The sequence below is a fragment of the Arachis ipaensis genome, chromosome B05 (assembly GCF_000816755.2).
Source record: "Arachis ipaensis cultivar K30076 chromosome B05, Araip1.1, whole genome shotgun sequence".
In the NCBI taxonomy this organism is placed as follows: domain Eukaryota; kingdom Viridiplantae; phylum Streptophyta; class Magnoliopsida; order Fabales; family Fabaceae; genus Arachis; species Arachis ipaensis.
In genome coordinates, this window is record NC_029789.2 from 138765186 (window position 1) to 138781046 (window position 15861).

The window sequence follows — 15861 nt, forward strand, 5'->3', positions numbered from 1 at the left end:
AATATTCACATAATTTTTTTTATATAAAGATAATAAATTAAATATTAATATATTATGTTAAATAATTTAATTAATTAAATATATTAAATTATTTAATAATTATTATTTTTGATAAGAGTAACAATTTACCATCATTATTAGTACTGTCATAAGAAAAATAGTTAGTTAGAAGTTAGTAGCAATTTAGATTCCCTTTGTCCTCGCACCCCATTACACTACTGATTACTGAAGCTCTTGACACTTGAAACCTTGAAACCGAAGCAAGAATAATCCAACAGGGACCCAAAAACAAAAAGAGAAAGTAAATATAAATAAATAATAAATAAAGGTCGCACCTGCAACGACAAAGTCTCGCTCCCTTTATCGGTTTGTTATCCCAATCTTCATTCATTCTTTTCTTTCCATTAAGGAAGGGAGGGACTATTCACCAATTTCCACAACTTTCAGGGACGAAAAACAAAAACCTCCATGCCGGTGCACCCAATGGAGGATCTTCCATCACCGTTCGGAGACCCGCCTTCCAATTGGTCGGAATCAGAGCTCCGAGAAACGGCATACGAGGTACTCGTCTGCGCATGCCGAAGCTCCGGCCCCAAGCCTCTCACTTTCATATCCAGTTCCGACAGAGGAGGGGATCGGGATCGGGATCGGTCTTCTGCTGCGGCGACTCCCTCGCTGCACCGGTCGCTGACGTCGACGGCGGCTAGCAAGGTGAAGAAGGCGTTGGGACTTAAAACGAAGAGGAAAGATGGCGGCGGCGGCGGCGGCGGTGGGAGGAGTGCGAAGCGTGCGGTTACGACAGGGGAGTTGGTGAGAGTGCAGATGAAGATTTCGGAGCAGAGTGATTCAAGGATTAGACGTGCCTTGTTGAGAATTGCTGCAGGCCAGGTATTTCTGTAATTGTGATTTTTGTTATTTTTTTTAGGGATTAAAGAGATTGTTATGTGTGTGGTTTTTGTTTGATGATACTGTGATAGTTGTTCTTGTTTTTGCAGCTGAAAAGTTATGCTTAAACCGTTTAGACTTATTTTGACTAACTTGGGTTAGACTAAATGGTATTAAAATCCACGTCATTCATCACTAATTGTTTATTCTTTTCACTATCTGATGTATGGTGACACTGCTGAGTGATATTCACCAAATGGTGAATAGCACCTTTTGATAATATTGATACTGTTCATGAGAATGGCCCGAAGTAACGACTTGATTCTAACTCATTGGTTGAACTGGTGTGGCTTGCAAGTTGTCACATGTAATAAAAGAAGTTCGTTCATGCCTAACACTGTTAAGAGCAAGGATTACAGTCATAGGAAGCCCTATGTGACACTAAAAAAGATTGCAGGCCACTTGTCTTGAGGAACAATTGGTGTTGGATTATCTAGATTTTATTGCTAGTTTTAACATAAGATGCAAAAATTAACCATGGACAGTTGCTTATGCAAAATATATTTTCATAACTGAATCCTTTAGTCAAAAGTCGTCAACAGGCTAGAATGTAATTTTAACTGTAAACTGTGGTAGTAATTGCAGTGCAACCACAGTGGTAATTTTTCTTTCTCTATTACCACAACCCTAAATAAAGCAATGTGATTGATTACGGCAACAAGAACAGCCAAGCATTTTCCTGATGACGTATGATTAATGATTTCCGAAAAGATAAAAGAAAGAACAAAAACAAGAAGCTAATATACATCATGAGTTGCCTACATTTATGCACATTTCATTGGTTATGTGTATTGTCGATTTGACATGTGAAGATCCATTTCACTCTTTGTATTGCTTGCTTGTTTTTCATCAACTGATTCAGATGTGGACAAAAATTTAAAATATGAATATGTATTATGGATCCTTACAGTTATTTGATCACTAATGATAGCTTACTAGGTCTTTGTTCATGAAATAGCTTGGAAGACGCATGGAATCAGTGGTTCTTCCACTAGAACTAATTCAACAGTTCAAGTGTTCAGATTTTCCGAGTCAACAAGATTATGAGGCTTGGCTGAGGAGAAATTTGAAGGTTCTTGAAGCAGGACTCCTCTTGTATCCTCACTTTCCATTAGATAAGGCAGACACTTCTTCGCAGAGCCTTCGCCGTATAATCCGTGAAGCATTTGAGAAACCCATGGATCTTGGAAAGACAGGTGAATCAATGCAAAACTTCCGAAATGTTGTTCTATCTCTTGCTTTTAGATCATTTGATGGATCTGTTCCAGAGACATGCCATTGGGCTGACGGATTTCCGCTGAACCTCTGGATCTATCAAACTCTTTTAGGATCTTGTTTTGATATACATGAAGAAATTTCTGTGATAGAAGAGGTTGATGAGGTCTTAGAGCTCATTAAGAAGACCTGGGTTATGCTTGGAATTAACGAGATGCTGCATAATATTTGTTTCTCATGGGTCTTATTTCATCGGTATGTTGCCACTGGTCAACTGGAAAATGATCTGCTTTTTGCATCCAGTAACCTGTTAGCGGAAGTTGAAAATGATGCTAAGACTGTGAAAGATCCTTTTTATTCGAAGGTTGTGAGCAATGTAGTGAGTTTGATGTTAAATTGGGCAGAGAAAAGGCTCCTTGCATACCATGATACTTTCCATGATGGTAATATTGAACCAATGGAAAGCATTGTTTCTATTGCTGTATTGTCTGCAAAGATATTGTCAGAGTATAATCGGAAGAAGAGGGATCATGATGTAGCCTATACCAGAGTTGAAAATTATATAAGATCATCTTTGCGGGCTGCTTTCGCTCAGGTAATTTCCATCCTTGAAACTCCCTAAACATGACTACTCCATCGCAGTATTTACATGTGGTCAATTTTGAGTTTTTGACATATTTGTAACGTATTTGGTGTATTTTGAACCCGCTGAATGAAATAGGATAAAGTCATCTGTTATGCTCCATTATAGTGAAAATTTCTGAAAATTCTCTTTACCAAGTTTTCCATTATATTTCGAATGTTGCTATTTAATTATCTTTATACGGTATTGGAGCTCAAGAACCTTAGCAACCACTTCAGGTATCATGTTTTAATATACATACATCATTTGCAAAAAAGCTAATAGGTATTTTTGAGGCCATCAGCATATCCTAACTCTTTTCAATCTCTTTAATGCAGAAATTAGATAAACTGGATCCCAGCAAGCATTCATCGAGAAAACAGAATAGAGCTTTTCCCACTCTTTCTATCCTCGCCCAGCATGTTACTGAACTGGCTTATAATGAGAAAGCAATGTTCAGTCCGAATCTAAAGAGATGGCATCCTCTTGCTGCTGGTGTTGCCGTTGCTACCCTTCATGTATGTTATGGAGATGAACTGAAGAAATATGTAAAGAGTATTACTGAGCTGACACCTGATGCTATAGAAGTGTTAATGGCCGCTGACAAATTGGAGAAAGATCTGGTGCAGATTGCGGTGGCAGATTCTGTTGACAGTGAAGATGGTGGAAAATCCGTTATTAGGGAGATGCAACCTTATGAGGCTGAGGCTGTAATTGCTAATTTGGTTAAGTCATGGATAAAGATTAGAGTAGAAAGACTAGGGGAATGGGTCAACAGAAATCTGCAACATGAGGTATGTGAAATATTGGTTGCTTCTAAATTAATCAAGTTAGCATGGTATTTCTTTTTTTCTGAACAAAGCAATTATGATTTTCTTTTGTGACATCCAAAACTTATTAAGCTTTCATTCCTTTACTACCAAGGAACATGATTGTTGACAATGGCAAGTTTTGATATATTTGTTACACCATCTTTCTGTAGGTATGGAATCCACAGGCAAACAAAGAGGGGTTGGCTCCTTCAGCTGTTGAAGTCCTACGGGTTGTAGATGACACTCTTGAAGCTTTCTTTCTGTTGCCTATATCCATGCATGCAGTTTTGGTTCCTGAATTGATGTCTGGTCTTGACAAATCACTCCAGCAATACATTTTGAAAGCCAAAGCTGGCTGTGGTATATATTTAATGCATAGCATGATATTGGATTTACCAACTCATTTATTAATCCCCATCTTACCATCCTTTCTGTTTTGCATGATCTGCAGGGGACCGTAATACTTTTGCCCCAACTTTGCCTCCTTTGACTAGGTGTTCAACTGGATCAAAGTTTCACGGTGTGTTCCGGAAAAAAGAGAAGTTACAATCAGCTCAGAGGAGAAAAGCTCAAGTTGGAGCCACAAGAGATAACTCATTTGATACACCCCAGTTGTGTGTTCGCATCAATACTATGCAGCGCGTTCGCCTGGAGTTGGTAGTTTTGGAAAAGAGGATACTTGCCAATCTTAGTAGTTCTAAATCTTCTAACAATGATGATATTTATGGGGTGAACTTGAAGTTCAAGCTTTCAGCAGCTGCTGCTGTAGAAGGTATCCATCAAATCTGTGAGTTTATGGCATACAAAATTGTTTTCCATGATCTAGGTCATGTTCTATGGGATGGCCTATATGTCGGAGAAGTTTCATACTCCAGGATTGAACCTTTCCTTCATGAGCTTGAGCAATACTTGGAGATCATATCATCAACAGTGCACGACAAAGTTAGAACGCGCGTAATTGTTGACATAATGCAAGCTTCTTTTGATGGGTTCTTGTTGGTTTTGTTGGCCGGAGGGCCACCACGGGCTTTCTCTCTGCAAGATTCTGCCATAATAGAGGAAGATTTCAAGTATTTGACTGGGTTATTCTGGTCCAATGGTGATGGATTGCCTGTTGAATTGATAGAAAAACATTCTGCTACTGTGCAAGCCATACTTCCCTTGTTCCATGCGGATACTGAACACATAATTCAGCAATTCATTCAGCTCACCATGGAAATGTATGGTTCTTCTGTCAAATCCCGGCTCCCGATGCCTCCAACACCAGATCAATGGAGCCCGGGAGATCCAAACACCCTTTTGCGAGTTCTTTGCCATAGGAATGATGAGGTAGCCGCCAAGTTCCTCAAGAAAAATTACAACTTGTCTAAGAAAGTCTAACAACTGATGAGTAACCCCTCTAGCTAGGAATTTTAGTGGCTTCATTTTGTGTGGTTTTAAAGTCTCACTTGTCGATTGCTGAGTGTATGATCAAGGTATAACTTGGAATTCATAATACTGTTAACCACTATCAGGGAATAACTTTAGGACATAGTGTACTTGCAATAACAACAATATACCTTGTACAGGTTAGTTTCTTCCGGTTCTGTTTGCAGCTTGTGAAAAATGCAATTTGTGATATGGAGGTTGTATACAGAGAAGTATTTGTATTTGTGTCATTATTTATCTTTAATTATTTTTTAAATGAATTGTCTTTTTATTGGCAAATTAAAGCACTTATCTTGTTCTGAAGATTTGAGCTTGACCATGTTAATGATTGAAGTTATAGGTTGGGCTGTGGTCTTCATCTAATGGTCAAAGTAAGCAATTAAAATAGATTATTGTTCTACCAATAAAACCTCATATTTCAAGTACTTGGCTCCCGAAAAAAGTAACGCAATCTAAACCCTTAATAATATAAATGGTTTTGATTCTCTTAGATAAATAAATACATTAAATGTAAACTGTTTAATAGGATTCGTTGAAAATACTGTAGCAACTTCCAAGACCGCGTGATTTCTTTTATTTATTTATCTTTTCTCTTTTATTTAGTTTTTTTTTTTTTTCAACAAAAAAATATGTTCATTCTATCATTTAGTTACTATATTTTCTTTAACCATTCACACATTTAAATTTAAACTATAACATTAGACATGAAACAAACATCATAAACACATAAAAACACATAAAAATATAAATAAATTAATTTAATGTATATCAATATCAATTTATTAGAGATCTATTAAATCAACATCATATCATTAGTTACTCTAAACATTCTTTAATTTGTTCTCAGTTACATTCTTATTTCAAGTATAAACAAAAAAAAATTGAGTACATTTATCTAAAAAATAAAAAGATGAAAAATTATTAGTGATCACTGTTAATCTCTTTTATGATAAAACTTTAAATTTAAGTTACAGAAAACAAAAATAAAAAAGAAAAAGATAACCAAAACAACAACAATATCATAGAAGAACATGATAATAAAACATAAAAAGAAAATTAAATGTTGTGAAATAATAGAATCGAAGATATTTTTGTTGTTGAAGAAAAAGAAAGAAAAAACTAAATAAAAGAGAGAAGATAAATAAAAAGAAGAAATTACGTAGTCTTGGAAGCTGCTGTAGTTGTCGTACGATTTTCAACGAATTCTATTAAAGAGCCTATATTTAATGTATTTATTTATCTAAGAGAATCAGAACCATTTATATTATTAAGGGTTTAAATTGCGTTACTTTTTTCTCTAAAATAAATGAACAATTTCAGAGGAGTCAAATTCCTTATTTCGGTGCTTGTAATCACGTCCATTTTCAAAATAAATTTAAAGTGAAAATCATTGTAAAAATAAGGTTGCTAATCTGGTCTACGCGTATTCGATGAAACTGAATTTTTCAAAAATTTATTTTTGATATACTGAAAAACCGGTTGAACCGCCATCTACAGATCAGCCTTCTGCCCTCAAATAATTAAAAGAAATCCGTCTACTAAATAGGGTTATCAAATATCCAGTATCTTCGTGGTCGTGGATTAGCTTTGTTCTCCATAAACCCACGCATCGGTCTGCTCTACCTCTTCAAACGCCGCAAAGCCACCCCAGCTCCGTCGTTGCCGTCGTCGTCGTCTCTCCTCTCTCCTTCGCCGATTCTGCGTTGGATCTCATCTCCCGTCGTCTATCCTCTCTCCTCCTCAGCTCGCCGCTACCATCCTTGAGGTAGCAAGACTAACTTTGTTGATAACCTGCTAAGTTGATCTAATTAATCAAATGTATGCTATTGACTTTAAAGTTGTAGTTTTTATTTATTTATGATTTTGAGTTGTTGATTCAATTGCATCTCGCCAATCTAGGGTTTTTTTTTTTCGGGTATTTTTATTGTGTTAATGTTAGCTTCAATAGGTGGATGGCTTGTGCCTTTTGCTTATGTGGTAGGGGCTCTTGCCATGATGCTGATTCCACTTGATGCCCCTCATGAAATATTATGTTTTTTTTCCCACAGTAGCGAATCTATGGTAGCTTTGAATGATAAAGAGTTTCATTAAAAATATTTCTTTAGTGTGTCTTTTTGGCTATTATATGTGATTACTGAGTACCCCAGGATTATGAACGTGAACCTCGACATCCAAACTATCCAAGAGAGCCATTGATTAGTTTCTTTTTCTTATGTTGGAATGCCTTTAAATTGGAATTAGCATGGAATATGTGGCAACTAACTATAAGTTTGTTAACATTATCTCAATTTGATGCTACTGATCTCATTTCCCTTTGTCAAGTTTATTTCCTCTTGCAAATATGTTCATGTGTCCTCCTTTGATGATGATAGATGAAGAGGATGTGTGTCAATTAAGTCATACCTAATGATTTGATTAACTAAGGGTTTATTCTATTTAGCCTCCACTTTCTGTGCCAAGTTATAGGGATGGCAATGTAAGGAAACAGGGACGGGGGACAATCCCACTTCCCACCCCATACCATACAAATTCTCAACATCCCCATCCCTGTTCCCATTGCAGCAAAAGTTTCCTCCCCGTCCAGCCATCCCCAATCCTCTTGGCGTCTGGCGATATATAACCCCATGGATCCCATAGGGGTTATCCTATTTAATAAAAACAATATCAAATCTAGTATAATAAGATAAAATAAATTTAATATTTTTTCAATTATCCCATATAATAACACATTATAAATTAAGGGCAATGAGTTATAGCTCAAATGGCATAGTCTCTCCATACTCACCTAAGAGGTTGCGGTTTGAGTTTCCCTATCTTTGGTTGAAAAAAAAAACATTATAAATTAAGTCTAAATGCGAAATGATCAAATTTTAAACAAAGTATAATAGACTTTAAAGATAAAACAAGTGTTGTTGATGTTGTACAATTTCCATTTGAAGCACGTTCCAAACATCAAGTATTAGCATCTTTATAAAAAAAATTTGTTGCTATGAGTTAAATTAATTAATATAAATATAATTATCTTCGGGATATGGATCTCCATGGGGTGGGGGATGTAGTCCCATTCCCACACTAAAATCTCCCTCAGGGAGATCTCCATCACCATCCCCATAGGGAGATTTTTACCCCCTTCTCCATCCATCCTCATTGCCCTCGCTACCAAGTTATATGCGTTTGACTAAGTTGGAGGGAAGCTGCAGTTTTTTTTTCACTCTCATATAGTTACTTATATTTGACAAAAATCTAGATTGCTTATCACTTTATTCATGTTCTATCTCAACTTTGTTTAGAATCTTGGCTTTTGCTGCATTGTTGGAGCAGAGGGATTCAGACTGATCAAGAAGCTGCTGCACTTGCTTTCTCTTGAATTAGTGTTTACACGCCAAGAGGTTGGTGAATTTTCTTTCATTTTTGTTGAGAATAAGAAATAAATGTTTGTAATTAGGATAGAGACTTAAATTTTTAATTAGGAGAAAGTTGTAGGACTGGAGAAGAGTATGAAGCAGGGAGAAGGCATAGCAATCCTTCTCAATTGTTTGCTGTGGACTGTACCTGTGATTGCTCCGTTCTTGTTGCGGGGAATAAGGTGTTGCAAATAAAACAGCTAGGATTATTTGATTTTGGTCCTAATCGCTAAAGCTATCCGTCTTCTTAAAATTTTCTGTTTTGGTGGTTTCTGTGAAATTATTGGTTGCTTATTCTTCATTTTTTTTGTCATTTCTTTTTCCTTGCAACTTTGTCTTCTGCTTAGTGTACTAAGTGATGCTATGTTTTGTTATTGAATTTCAATTGCGAAACCTATTCTCTGTATTGCTGCATTATCTATTGATTTATACCTAATTTTAAGGCTGTTTAAGGGTACTCTTTTGTTTTCTTTTCCTTGAGGCTATGCCATTGTGAATTTGATGAGTTTTAAAAATTTTGTTTTAATTTCTCGTGAATCTGAATTTTAAAGTTGATAATCTTTTGGTAATTTTTCTGTCTCAGAATCATGGTGGCTTTGAAGGAGCTTCTTCCTCCAGCAAAATCATCGTCAACAACTTACTATGATCACAGTAACGATCCATGGTTCAAGCAGAGATTCTCCTCTTCATCCGAGGAGGAAAAAGCCGCAGCCATCAAGCACAAGCCAGTGCCGTCTTATATGAAGCGTGCCGGTTTTGTTCCTCGCAAGGTGGAGGATTTTGGAGATGGTGGTGCCTTTCCTGAGATCCATGTTGCTCAGTACCCACTTGACATGGGAAGGAATAAGTCCTCAAAACCAGGTTCAAAGATCCTTCCGGTGACAGTTGATGCTCATGGGAATGTTGCATATGATGCAATAGTGAAGCAGAATGAGAATGCTAAGAAGATTGTGTACACACAACAGAAGGATCTGATACCAAAGATTTTGAAGAACGATGAGGACAGTGACATGGAAGATGATGAGGATGAGCAAAATGAGATTGAGGAGACAACTCAGGAGACTAAGGCTGCACTTGAGAAGATAGTTAATGTGAGATTGAGTGCAGCACAGCCAAAAAATGTTCCCAAGCAGTCATCTGATACAAAGTATATTAAGTATAAGCCTTCACAGCAGAATGCGGCTTTCAATTCTGGGGCGAAAGAGAGGGTTATTAGGATGGTTGAGATGCCAGTTGATCCACTTGAGCCTCCAAAGTTCAAGCATAAGCGTGTCCCCAAGGCATCCGGCTCCCCTCCAGTGCCTGTGATGCATTCGCCTCCGAGGCCAGTTACTGTGAAAGACCAGCAGGATTGGAAGATACCTCCTTGTATTTCTAATTGGAAGAATCCAAAAGGTTATACTATCCCTCTTGACAAGCGTCTTGCAGCTGATGGGAGAGGTCTTCAGGATGTTCAGATTAATGATAATTTTGCAAAGCTTTCAGAGGCATTATATGTTGCAGAGCAGAAGGCTAGAGAAGCAGTTGCAATGAGGTCCAAGGTTCAGAAGGAGATGCTTCTAAAGGAGAAGGAAAGGAAAGAACAGGAGCTGAGGGCTTTGGCCCAGAAAGCACGTTCAGAGAGAACTGGTGTAGCCCCTCCAGCTGCCATTCCTGTTCCATCTGAGAGGAGCGCCATGGATGATGCTGACATGGCAGATGATTATGAGCAACCACGTGAACGCGAAAGAGGTGAAAGGGAGAAGAACTATCCAAAGGAGTCAAGGGAGGAAAGGGAGGAGCGGCTGCATAGGGAAAAAATCCGTGAGGAACGGCGAAGAGAAAGGGAAAGGGAGAGACGATTAGAGGCTAAGGATGCTGCTATGGGAAAGAAAAGCAAGATCACAAGAGACAGGGATCGTGATATAAGTGAGAAAGTTGCTCTTGGTATGGCTTCTACCAAGGCGGGTACTGAGGTCATGTATGATGAGAGGCTATTCAACCAGGAAAAAGGAATATCATCTGGATTTGCCACTGATGATCAGTACAATGTTTATGACCAAGGCTTGTTCACTGCACAGCCAACACTCTCAACCCTCTATAGGCCAAAGAAGGATGTTGATAATGAGACTTATGGCGGTGCAGATGAGCAGTTAGAGAAGATTAGGAAGACGGATCGATTCAAGCCTGATAGAGGATTTGCGGGGACTTCTGAAAGGTCTGGACCCAGGGACAGGCCTCTTGAATTTGAGAATCAAGATGAAGCTGATCCATTTGGTCTGGATCAGTTCTTGACAGACGTCAAGAGTGGTAAGAAAGCAATGGAAAATGTTGGTAGTGGAGGAACAATGAGAGCAAGTGCCGGATCTTCAATGCGGGATGGTTATGAGGGAGGTTCTGGTAGGACTCGCATTGGATTCGAAAGAGGCCACTAAGTAGATTATTATCAAATGATGTCAATTTCTGATGGCTGGTCAGTTCACTCCTACATATTCCAACTGGTGGTTTAGGTTGTGTTTGAACTTGGAATTTTCTAAAATGTCTCTGTACTCTGGTTCTAAAATGTTTATGGCTTTTGATTGAGTTATATGTCAAATGAAATCATGAATTGGAATGTTTTAAAGTAGATATTTGCCTATTGATGGTAAGTAGTCTCTTAAAAATCTGGACTCCTTGATGTTGAATCGAAATATTTGCTACGGTTTCATAATATATAGATATACCCAGATGAAAGATGTTGATTTCAGTTCTTATATCCTTTCTATTTCAATTTCATACATTTCACTTGAATATTCATTTCAGAATAACAAATTTCTTTGAAGTTCAAATATTTTGTGTGTTCTCCTAGTTTTAGGTATCTTATTGAGTGTCATACACTGATGACAGACACAGCAAGTTTGCTGCAATAGTCTGGTTTTTTGCCAAACAAACAATAATAATGGTAGTAAAATCTTCCTGATTTTTTCTTTTGCTGGATTAATGTTCAATTTTGTTCTCCATCGTCACATGAATTAAGTTTTGAGTGCATCGTTTTATGAATCAGTCAAACTTGATAATGATTAAAATATCATCCATGTAACTATATCGTAACTAAATTGGATCTTAATCTTGATTGATTTTGGATTTCCTTTTTTTTATTTTATTTTTTTATCCCAAAAGTTTAAAACAATACTTCGTCATATATGAAATGGGTTTTCAGACCCATTGATGCCTACTCCATTTCATCTAAAAGACCAAATTGGTGAGACAAATCTTTATTGAAATCCCATATATCTTGATGTCTAACATCACCAAATTGTATCAGTAATTCACGATGAAATTTGTTTATGACATATTCAATTGTCGTTATTATTTTTATGTTCAAGCAGCCAAAAGTGTTCTTATATACCCACTATTTCCGAAGTCTTGCATACGGGGGATAATTTTGGTTTTTGGATAGACAGTTTAAAAGGACGTTTCACATTACTAAGTGTATTCAACATTAATTATTATTATTAGCATTACTCAATATTTTAATTCAATCATGTTGCATGCATATAAAGAATTATTACTCATATAAATTAAATATTAGAAAATAGAATACACATTAAAAATATATAAAGTAATACACACAAATACAAATACAAATACATGGTGGTTGGTTTTAGTATGTATATACTATATAGTATAGTATTTTCCATTACTATTTTTACCAAGGAATTATGTGCTCAATTTTAAGGTTTATGTCAATTTTCTATATTTTTTTTTCTTAAAAATTAGAGAAAATAAAAGACACAAATAATCTGTTTCACTTCCAACTATCAAAGCATCAAACATAGTGGAAGTGTTTATTGGAATCTCAACCTTTGGACTCCTTCAAATTGATGGATAAAAAAGAATGAGAGTTTCCAGTGAAGTAGCACCTTATACCCAGAGATGAGCACCATATGAAATTCAGAACAAATAGCTATTTTATTGTTGCAACTTTTCAAACAAACAGCATAAATTCCAAATCATTCATGTTCAACTAATTACTACTAGTACTTATTCATAACAAAGTTATACACTAGAACACACAAAGGATACATCAACTGAAGAAGTAGTAGTAGCTTTATTGCATTTCTTGGTAGCCACTCACATGATTACTTCAAGTTTTAACTGCTTCTTGCATGGTCTCCAAAGCTCCCTGAATCCTCTGAGCCATCACCTGCAAACCCGAACCAATGAAAAGATCGAGATCTTCCGGCCGCCACCCTTGGACAGGTTCAACTTCATATAGCCACTCAATCTCGCAGCCCTGATCTTCCTTAGGTGTCACCTTCAAGGTCGAAATGTAGGAGCAGAATCCAACATTTCCATCTATGATTGAGTAGCTAAATGTATGCAATGTTGGGTCAATGGACAAAAGCTTCTGCTTAGTCCAATTTATAGTTTGTTTGCCTTGTTCATCCACAGGGGTCTTGAATCCGGCACAGAAGCGCACGCAGCCGGGTCGGCCGGAGATGCCTTCGACAGCAAGGCATGTAGAGAGAGTAGGGAACCACTTGTCAAGGCCAAAGAAATCTTCCAAGAGAGGCCATACTTGCTCTACTTTGAATCCTAGTACTTCTGTTTTGGCCTTGCCCTTCCATTTTTCAACTTGTTGATTTGAAGCTTCCATCATATTACAAATTCCACACAAAACACAAGTATGATAAGCTCTGTATTTATAATCTCATGATAGTGGCCTAATTACATAACATGTATCAGAATCCATCAATTTTTTCTCCTTTTTTTTAAGAGAAACTCTTGAGGATAGCAATTTTTAATATTTTGTGTCATTATTTGGCCAGCACAAGCACAAAATTATTTTTAACAAATAAATTTTATTAGTTTATGTGTATAAATTCTGAAAAGTATATGTATAACTATAAACTATATTGATTCATATATGCAAAATTTTGATAAATATAGATACAAATTATATGTTTTTTGTGTGTAAAACGTGTAAAAATGAGCGCAAATTATTATGGGTCAAACATAATAATATTTGCTGGTCATGTAGATTTTTTTTTAAATAATAAGAAAAAGAGATATATGGATAAACAAAGGTTAGTTTTCGCGCTCATTTTTTTGGATATGCAAATTCTGTATGTGTTGTGCATGGGTATGGAGGTGGGTGGTGCTAGACATGAATGTGGGATAATTTTTTTTGAACCATAAAGTGTTGTCCGATTTCTTCGTTAAAAAAATTATGAACACAAATCGGATGGAAGGGAAAATCGAAGGATCCGATTTGTACTTTTAAATTTTTTTTATTTTAAAAACAAAAATCGGATGGTCCGATTTCAATATTAAATATTTTTTTAATTGTTTAAAATACAAATCGGACGGTCCAATTTGTGTAATGCAATTTTTTTAAATTTTTTAAACACAAATCGGAGGGTCCGATTTGTTCTTGACACCACAACTGCGTAAAGCACCCATACACTCCATAACTATGTCCTACACCATTCCTCTTTCTATATCTAAATTAAAAAGTGTAGTTTTCGAACTAATCCTTAAAAGATCATTAGGAATCAATTTGATCATTAAAAAATTCAACACCTTAATTGGATTCTTAAAAAATATTAACATAAGAGAAATTAATTTTTCTAACTTGTTATGGTTAAGTACCATATGACATATTAAGAAAGTGATACACGACATATTTTTATCTCACATATTAGTGTGACGTATCAACAAGAAGTTAATGAAATGACCTACTTAACTCATATCATATATTTTTCAGGAATCAAATTGAGACATTAAACATTTAAAGTGACCAAATTGACTTATAAAAGATGTTTCAAAAACCATTTCAAAAATTAACCCTTATAAATAATTAATTTTAATTGGCATGTCTAAACTTTATCCTATTTTTTTTTTGGACAGGAACTTCATCCTAATTTAATTATAATGCTTGACATTGTGAGAGTATTTTGAATTACAGAAGATTTTTTATTAGGCCTAATTTTTTTAGTCACTTATTCGGCCTATCATTAATAAACTAAGAAATGTGTGTATCGTGTATACATTTTTTATAAGAAAATATTAACATGCATTTTTCTTTTTGGTTTTTAGAAAGAATGATAAAAATGAATATAATTAGATAAAATGATCTGAATTTTATCTAATATACTGAAGATTATATAAGTTGTCTTTTTTAATTTTGATATGATTATGGAAGATTTGTTTTTACAGAAAATGGTAAAAAAATGTGAGTTACGTGGATATATTCTGTCTGAAATTCGCTTTTAACATATTCCTTTTTTTACAATTCGTCTCTGACAAATTTCATTTATAAATATTTTTTCTAGAAAAAAATTCACTCACAGTGAATTTATTTTCCATTTTTTTTAAATTACAATTCATTTCAGACAAATTCATTTTTTAAAAGTTTTAGAAAAATACAATTCAGCATAACAAATTGTTTTTCTAAATTAAAAAAAATACAATTCGGCCTAACAAATTTACTTTTTAAAAATTAATAAAAAAATTTTATAATTCGCCTCCAACATCTTCTTAATTCCCATATTAGAAAAACACGAAAAACCCTATTTGTTGGATATCTCTCAAATTTCTCCTATATAAATTTTTTTCGGCCTAGTTGATCTGACATTCTGTGGCTAATTAAATCCTCGAAATTTGTGAGGAACAGTCAACTGAGGTAACAAATATTGGGATTCATGCTGTGTGACAATTATGTATCAAAATTCCTCAGCTCAATTTTTTTTCGATCAAGAAAATTCATTATTACTTAAATATGATGTCACTGAAAGTGATGGGCCACTGTCGGTGATTTAGTGAATTTCTGAAGGTGCAAACAAACATATCTAATGTTTATAAAAAAAAGAAACATATCTAATTATGTAATCCGTATGATTATTTAATTTTTTTTTTGGTGACTGAAATAAATTAAACAAAGAAAAACAAAAGAAACAAAACAAGGAACTGCTTAAATAGAGGGACAGTCCCGTTTAAGACTACTCTTAAACTCCTCCCAAGGTGAAAGAAGCTCCACATGCGAAAGTTGTAACTTCATCGCCATCTTTGCCATAGTATCTGCCACCGTGTTTGCATCTCTCATAATCAAACGAAATTAAAATGGAGAATCATAGTAAATTCAATTGATATTAATATTAGATGATAATATAGAATATGATACTTTAAGAGTTTGTTTGGTTTGTGCTTTTGCATTTTGTTTTTATTTTAAGTATCCTATCGTTTTTTAAATTTTGTTTGACATTGAAAATATGAGTTTCACTTATAAAAAAATTGTTTATTAAATCAGATGTTAAAATGGAGAGTCATAGTAAATTCAAATGATATTAATAATAGGAAAAACAATTATTTATATTCATAAATTTTGCGAACGTTGACAAAAGTACTCATCAAATAAGAAAACTAACGCTATATCCATGAAAGATGGATTCTGTACAATAAAAGTATCTAAAAT

The 15861-nt window shown here is 35.2% G+C and overlaps 3 protein-coding genes and 1 long non-coding RNA gene across 8 annotated transcripts in view; 2 read left to right on the forward strand and 2 right to left on the reverse strand.

The window, feature by feature from the left end:
* LOC110262603 overlaps positions 1-442 on the reverse strand; it is a 3616-nt gene extending 3174 nt beyond the window's left edge. The window contains exon 1 of the long non-coding RNA XR_002347465.1: positions 336-442. This is a non-coding gene — a long non-coding RNA (uncharacterized LOC110262603). The remainder of the gene's footprint in view (positions 1-335) is intronic.
* On the forward strand, positions 341-5286 carry LOC107644418. Of its 2 annotated transcripts, none has more exons than XM_016348272.2 (5): positions 341-888; positions 1904-2755; positions 3121-3576; positions 3765-3954; positions 4046-5278. In XM_016348272.2, exons 1-5 carry the CDS (start codon positions 469-471, stop codon positions 4972-4974), a joined length of 2847 nt encoding a protein of 948 aa, XP_016203758.1. In that variant the 5' UTR covers positions 341-468; the 3' UTR covers positions 4975-5278. The 2 variants fall into 2 exon arrangements, with proteins under 2 accessions (XP_016203758.1, XP_016203760.1); XM_016348274.2 differs by having other exon boundaries at positions 428-888; positions 1885-2755; positions 4046-5286.
* On the forward strand, positions 6543-11157 carry LOC107644419 (SNW/SKI-interacting protein). 4 transcript variants are annotated; one of them, XM_021102983.1, is made up of 3 exons: positions 6546-6840; positions 8313-8411; positions 9010-11151. In XM_021102983.1, the coding sequence occupies exon 3, from the start codon at positions 9014-9016 to the stop codon at positions 10838-10840; it is 1827 nt and encodes a 608-aa protein (XP_020958642.1). In that variant the 5' UTR covers positions 6546-6840; positions 8313-8411; positions 9010-9013; the 3' UTR covers positions 10841-11151. The 4 variants fall into 4 exon arrangements, with proteins under 4 accessions (XP_020958643.1, XP_020958642.1, XP_016203761.1 ...); XM_016348275.2 differs by having other exon boundaries at positions 6546-6787; XM_021102984.1 differs by lacking the exon at positions 8313-8411 and having other exon boundaries at positions 6543-6787; positions 9010-11157.
* On the reverse strand, positions 12333-13159 carry LOC107642136 (lachrymatory-factor synthase). Its single transcript, XM_016345445.2, has one exon. The coding sequence runs from the start codon at positions 13045-13047 to the stop codon at positions 12532-12534; it is 516 nt and encodes a 171-aa protein (XP_016200931.1). The 5' UTR covers positions 13048-13159; the 3' UTR covers positions 12333-12531.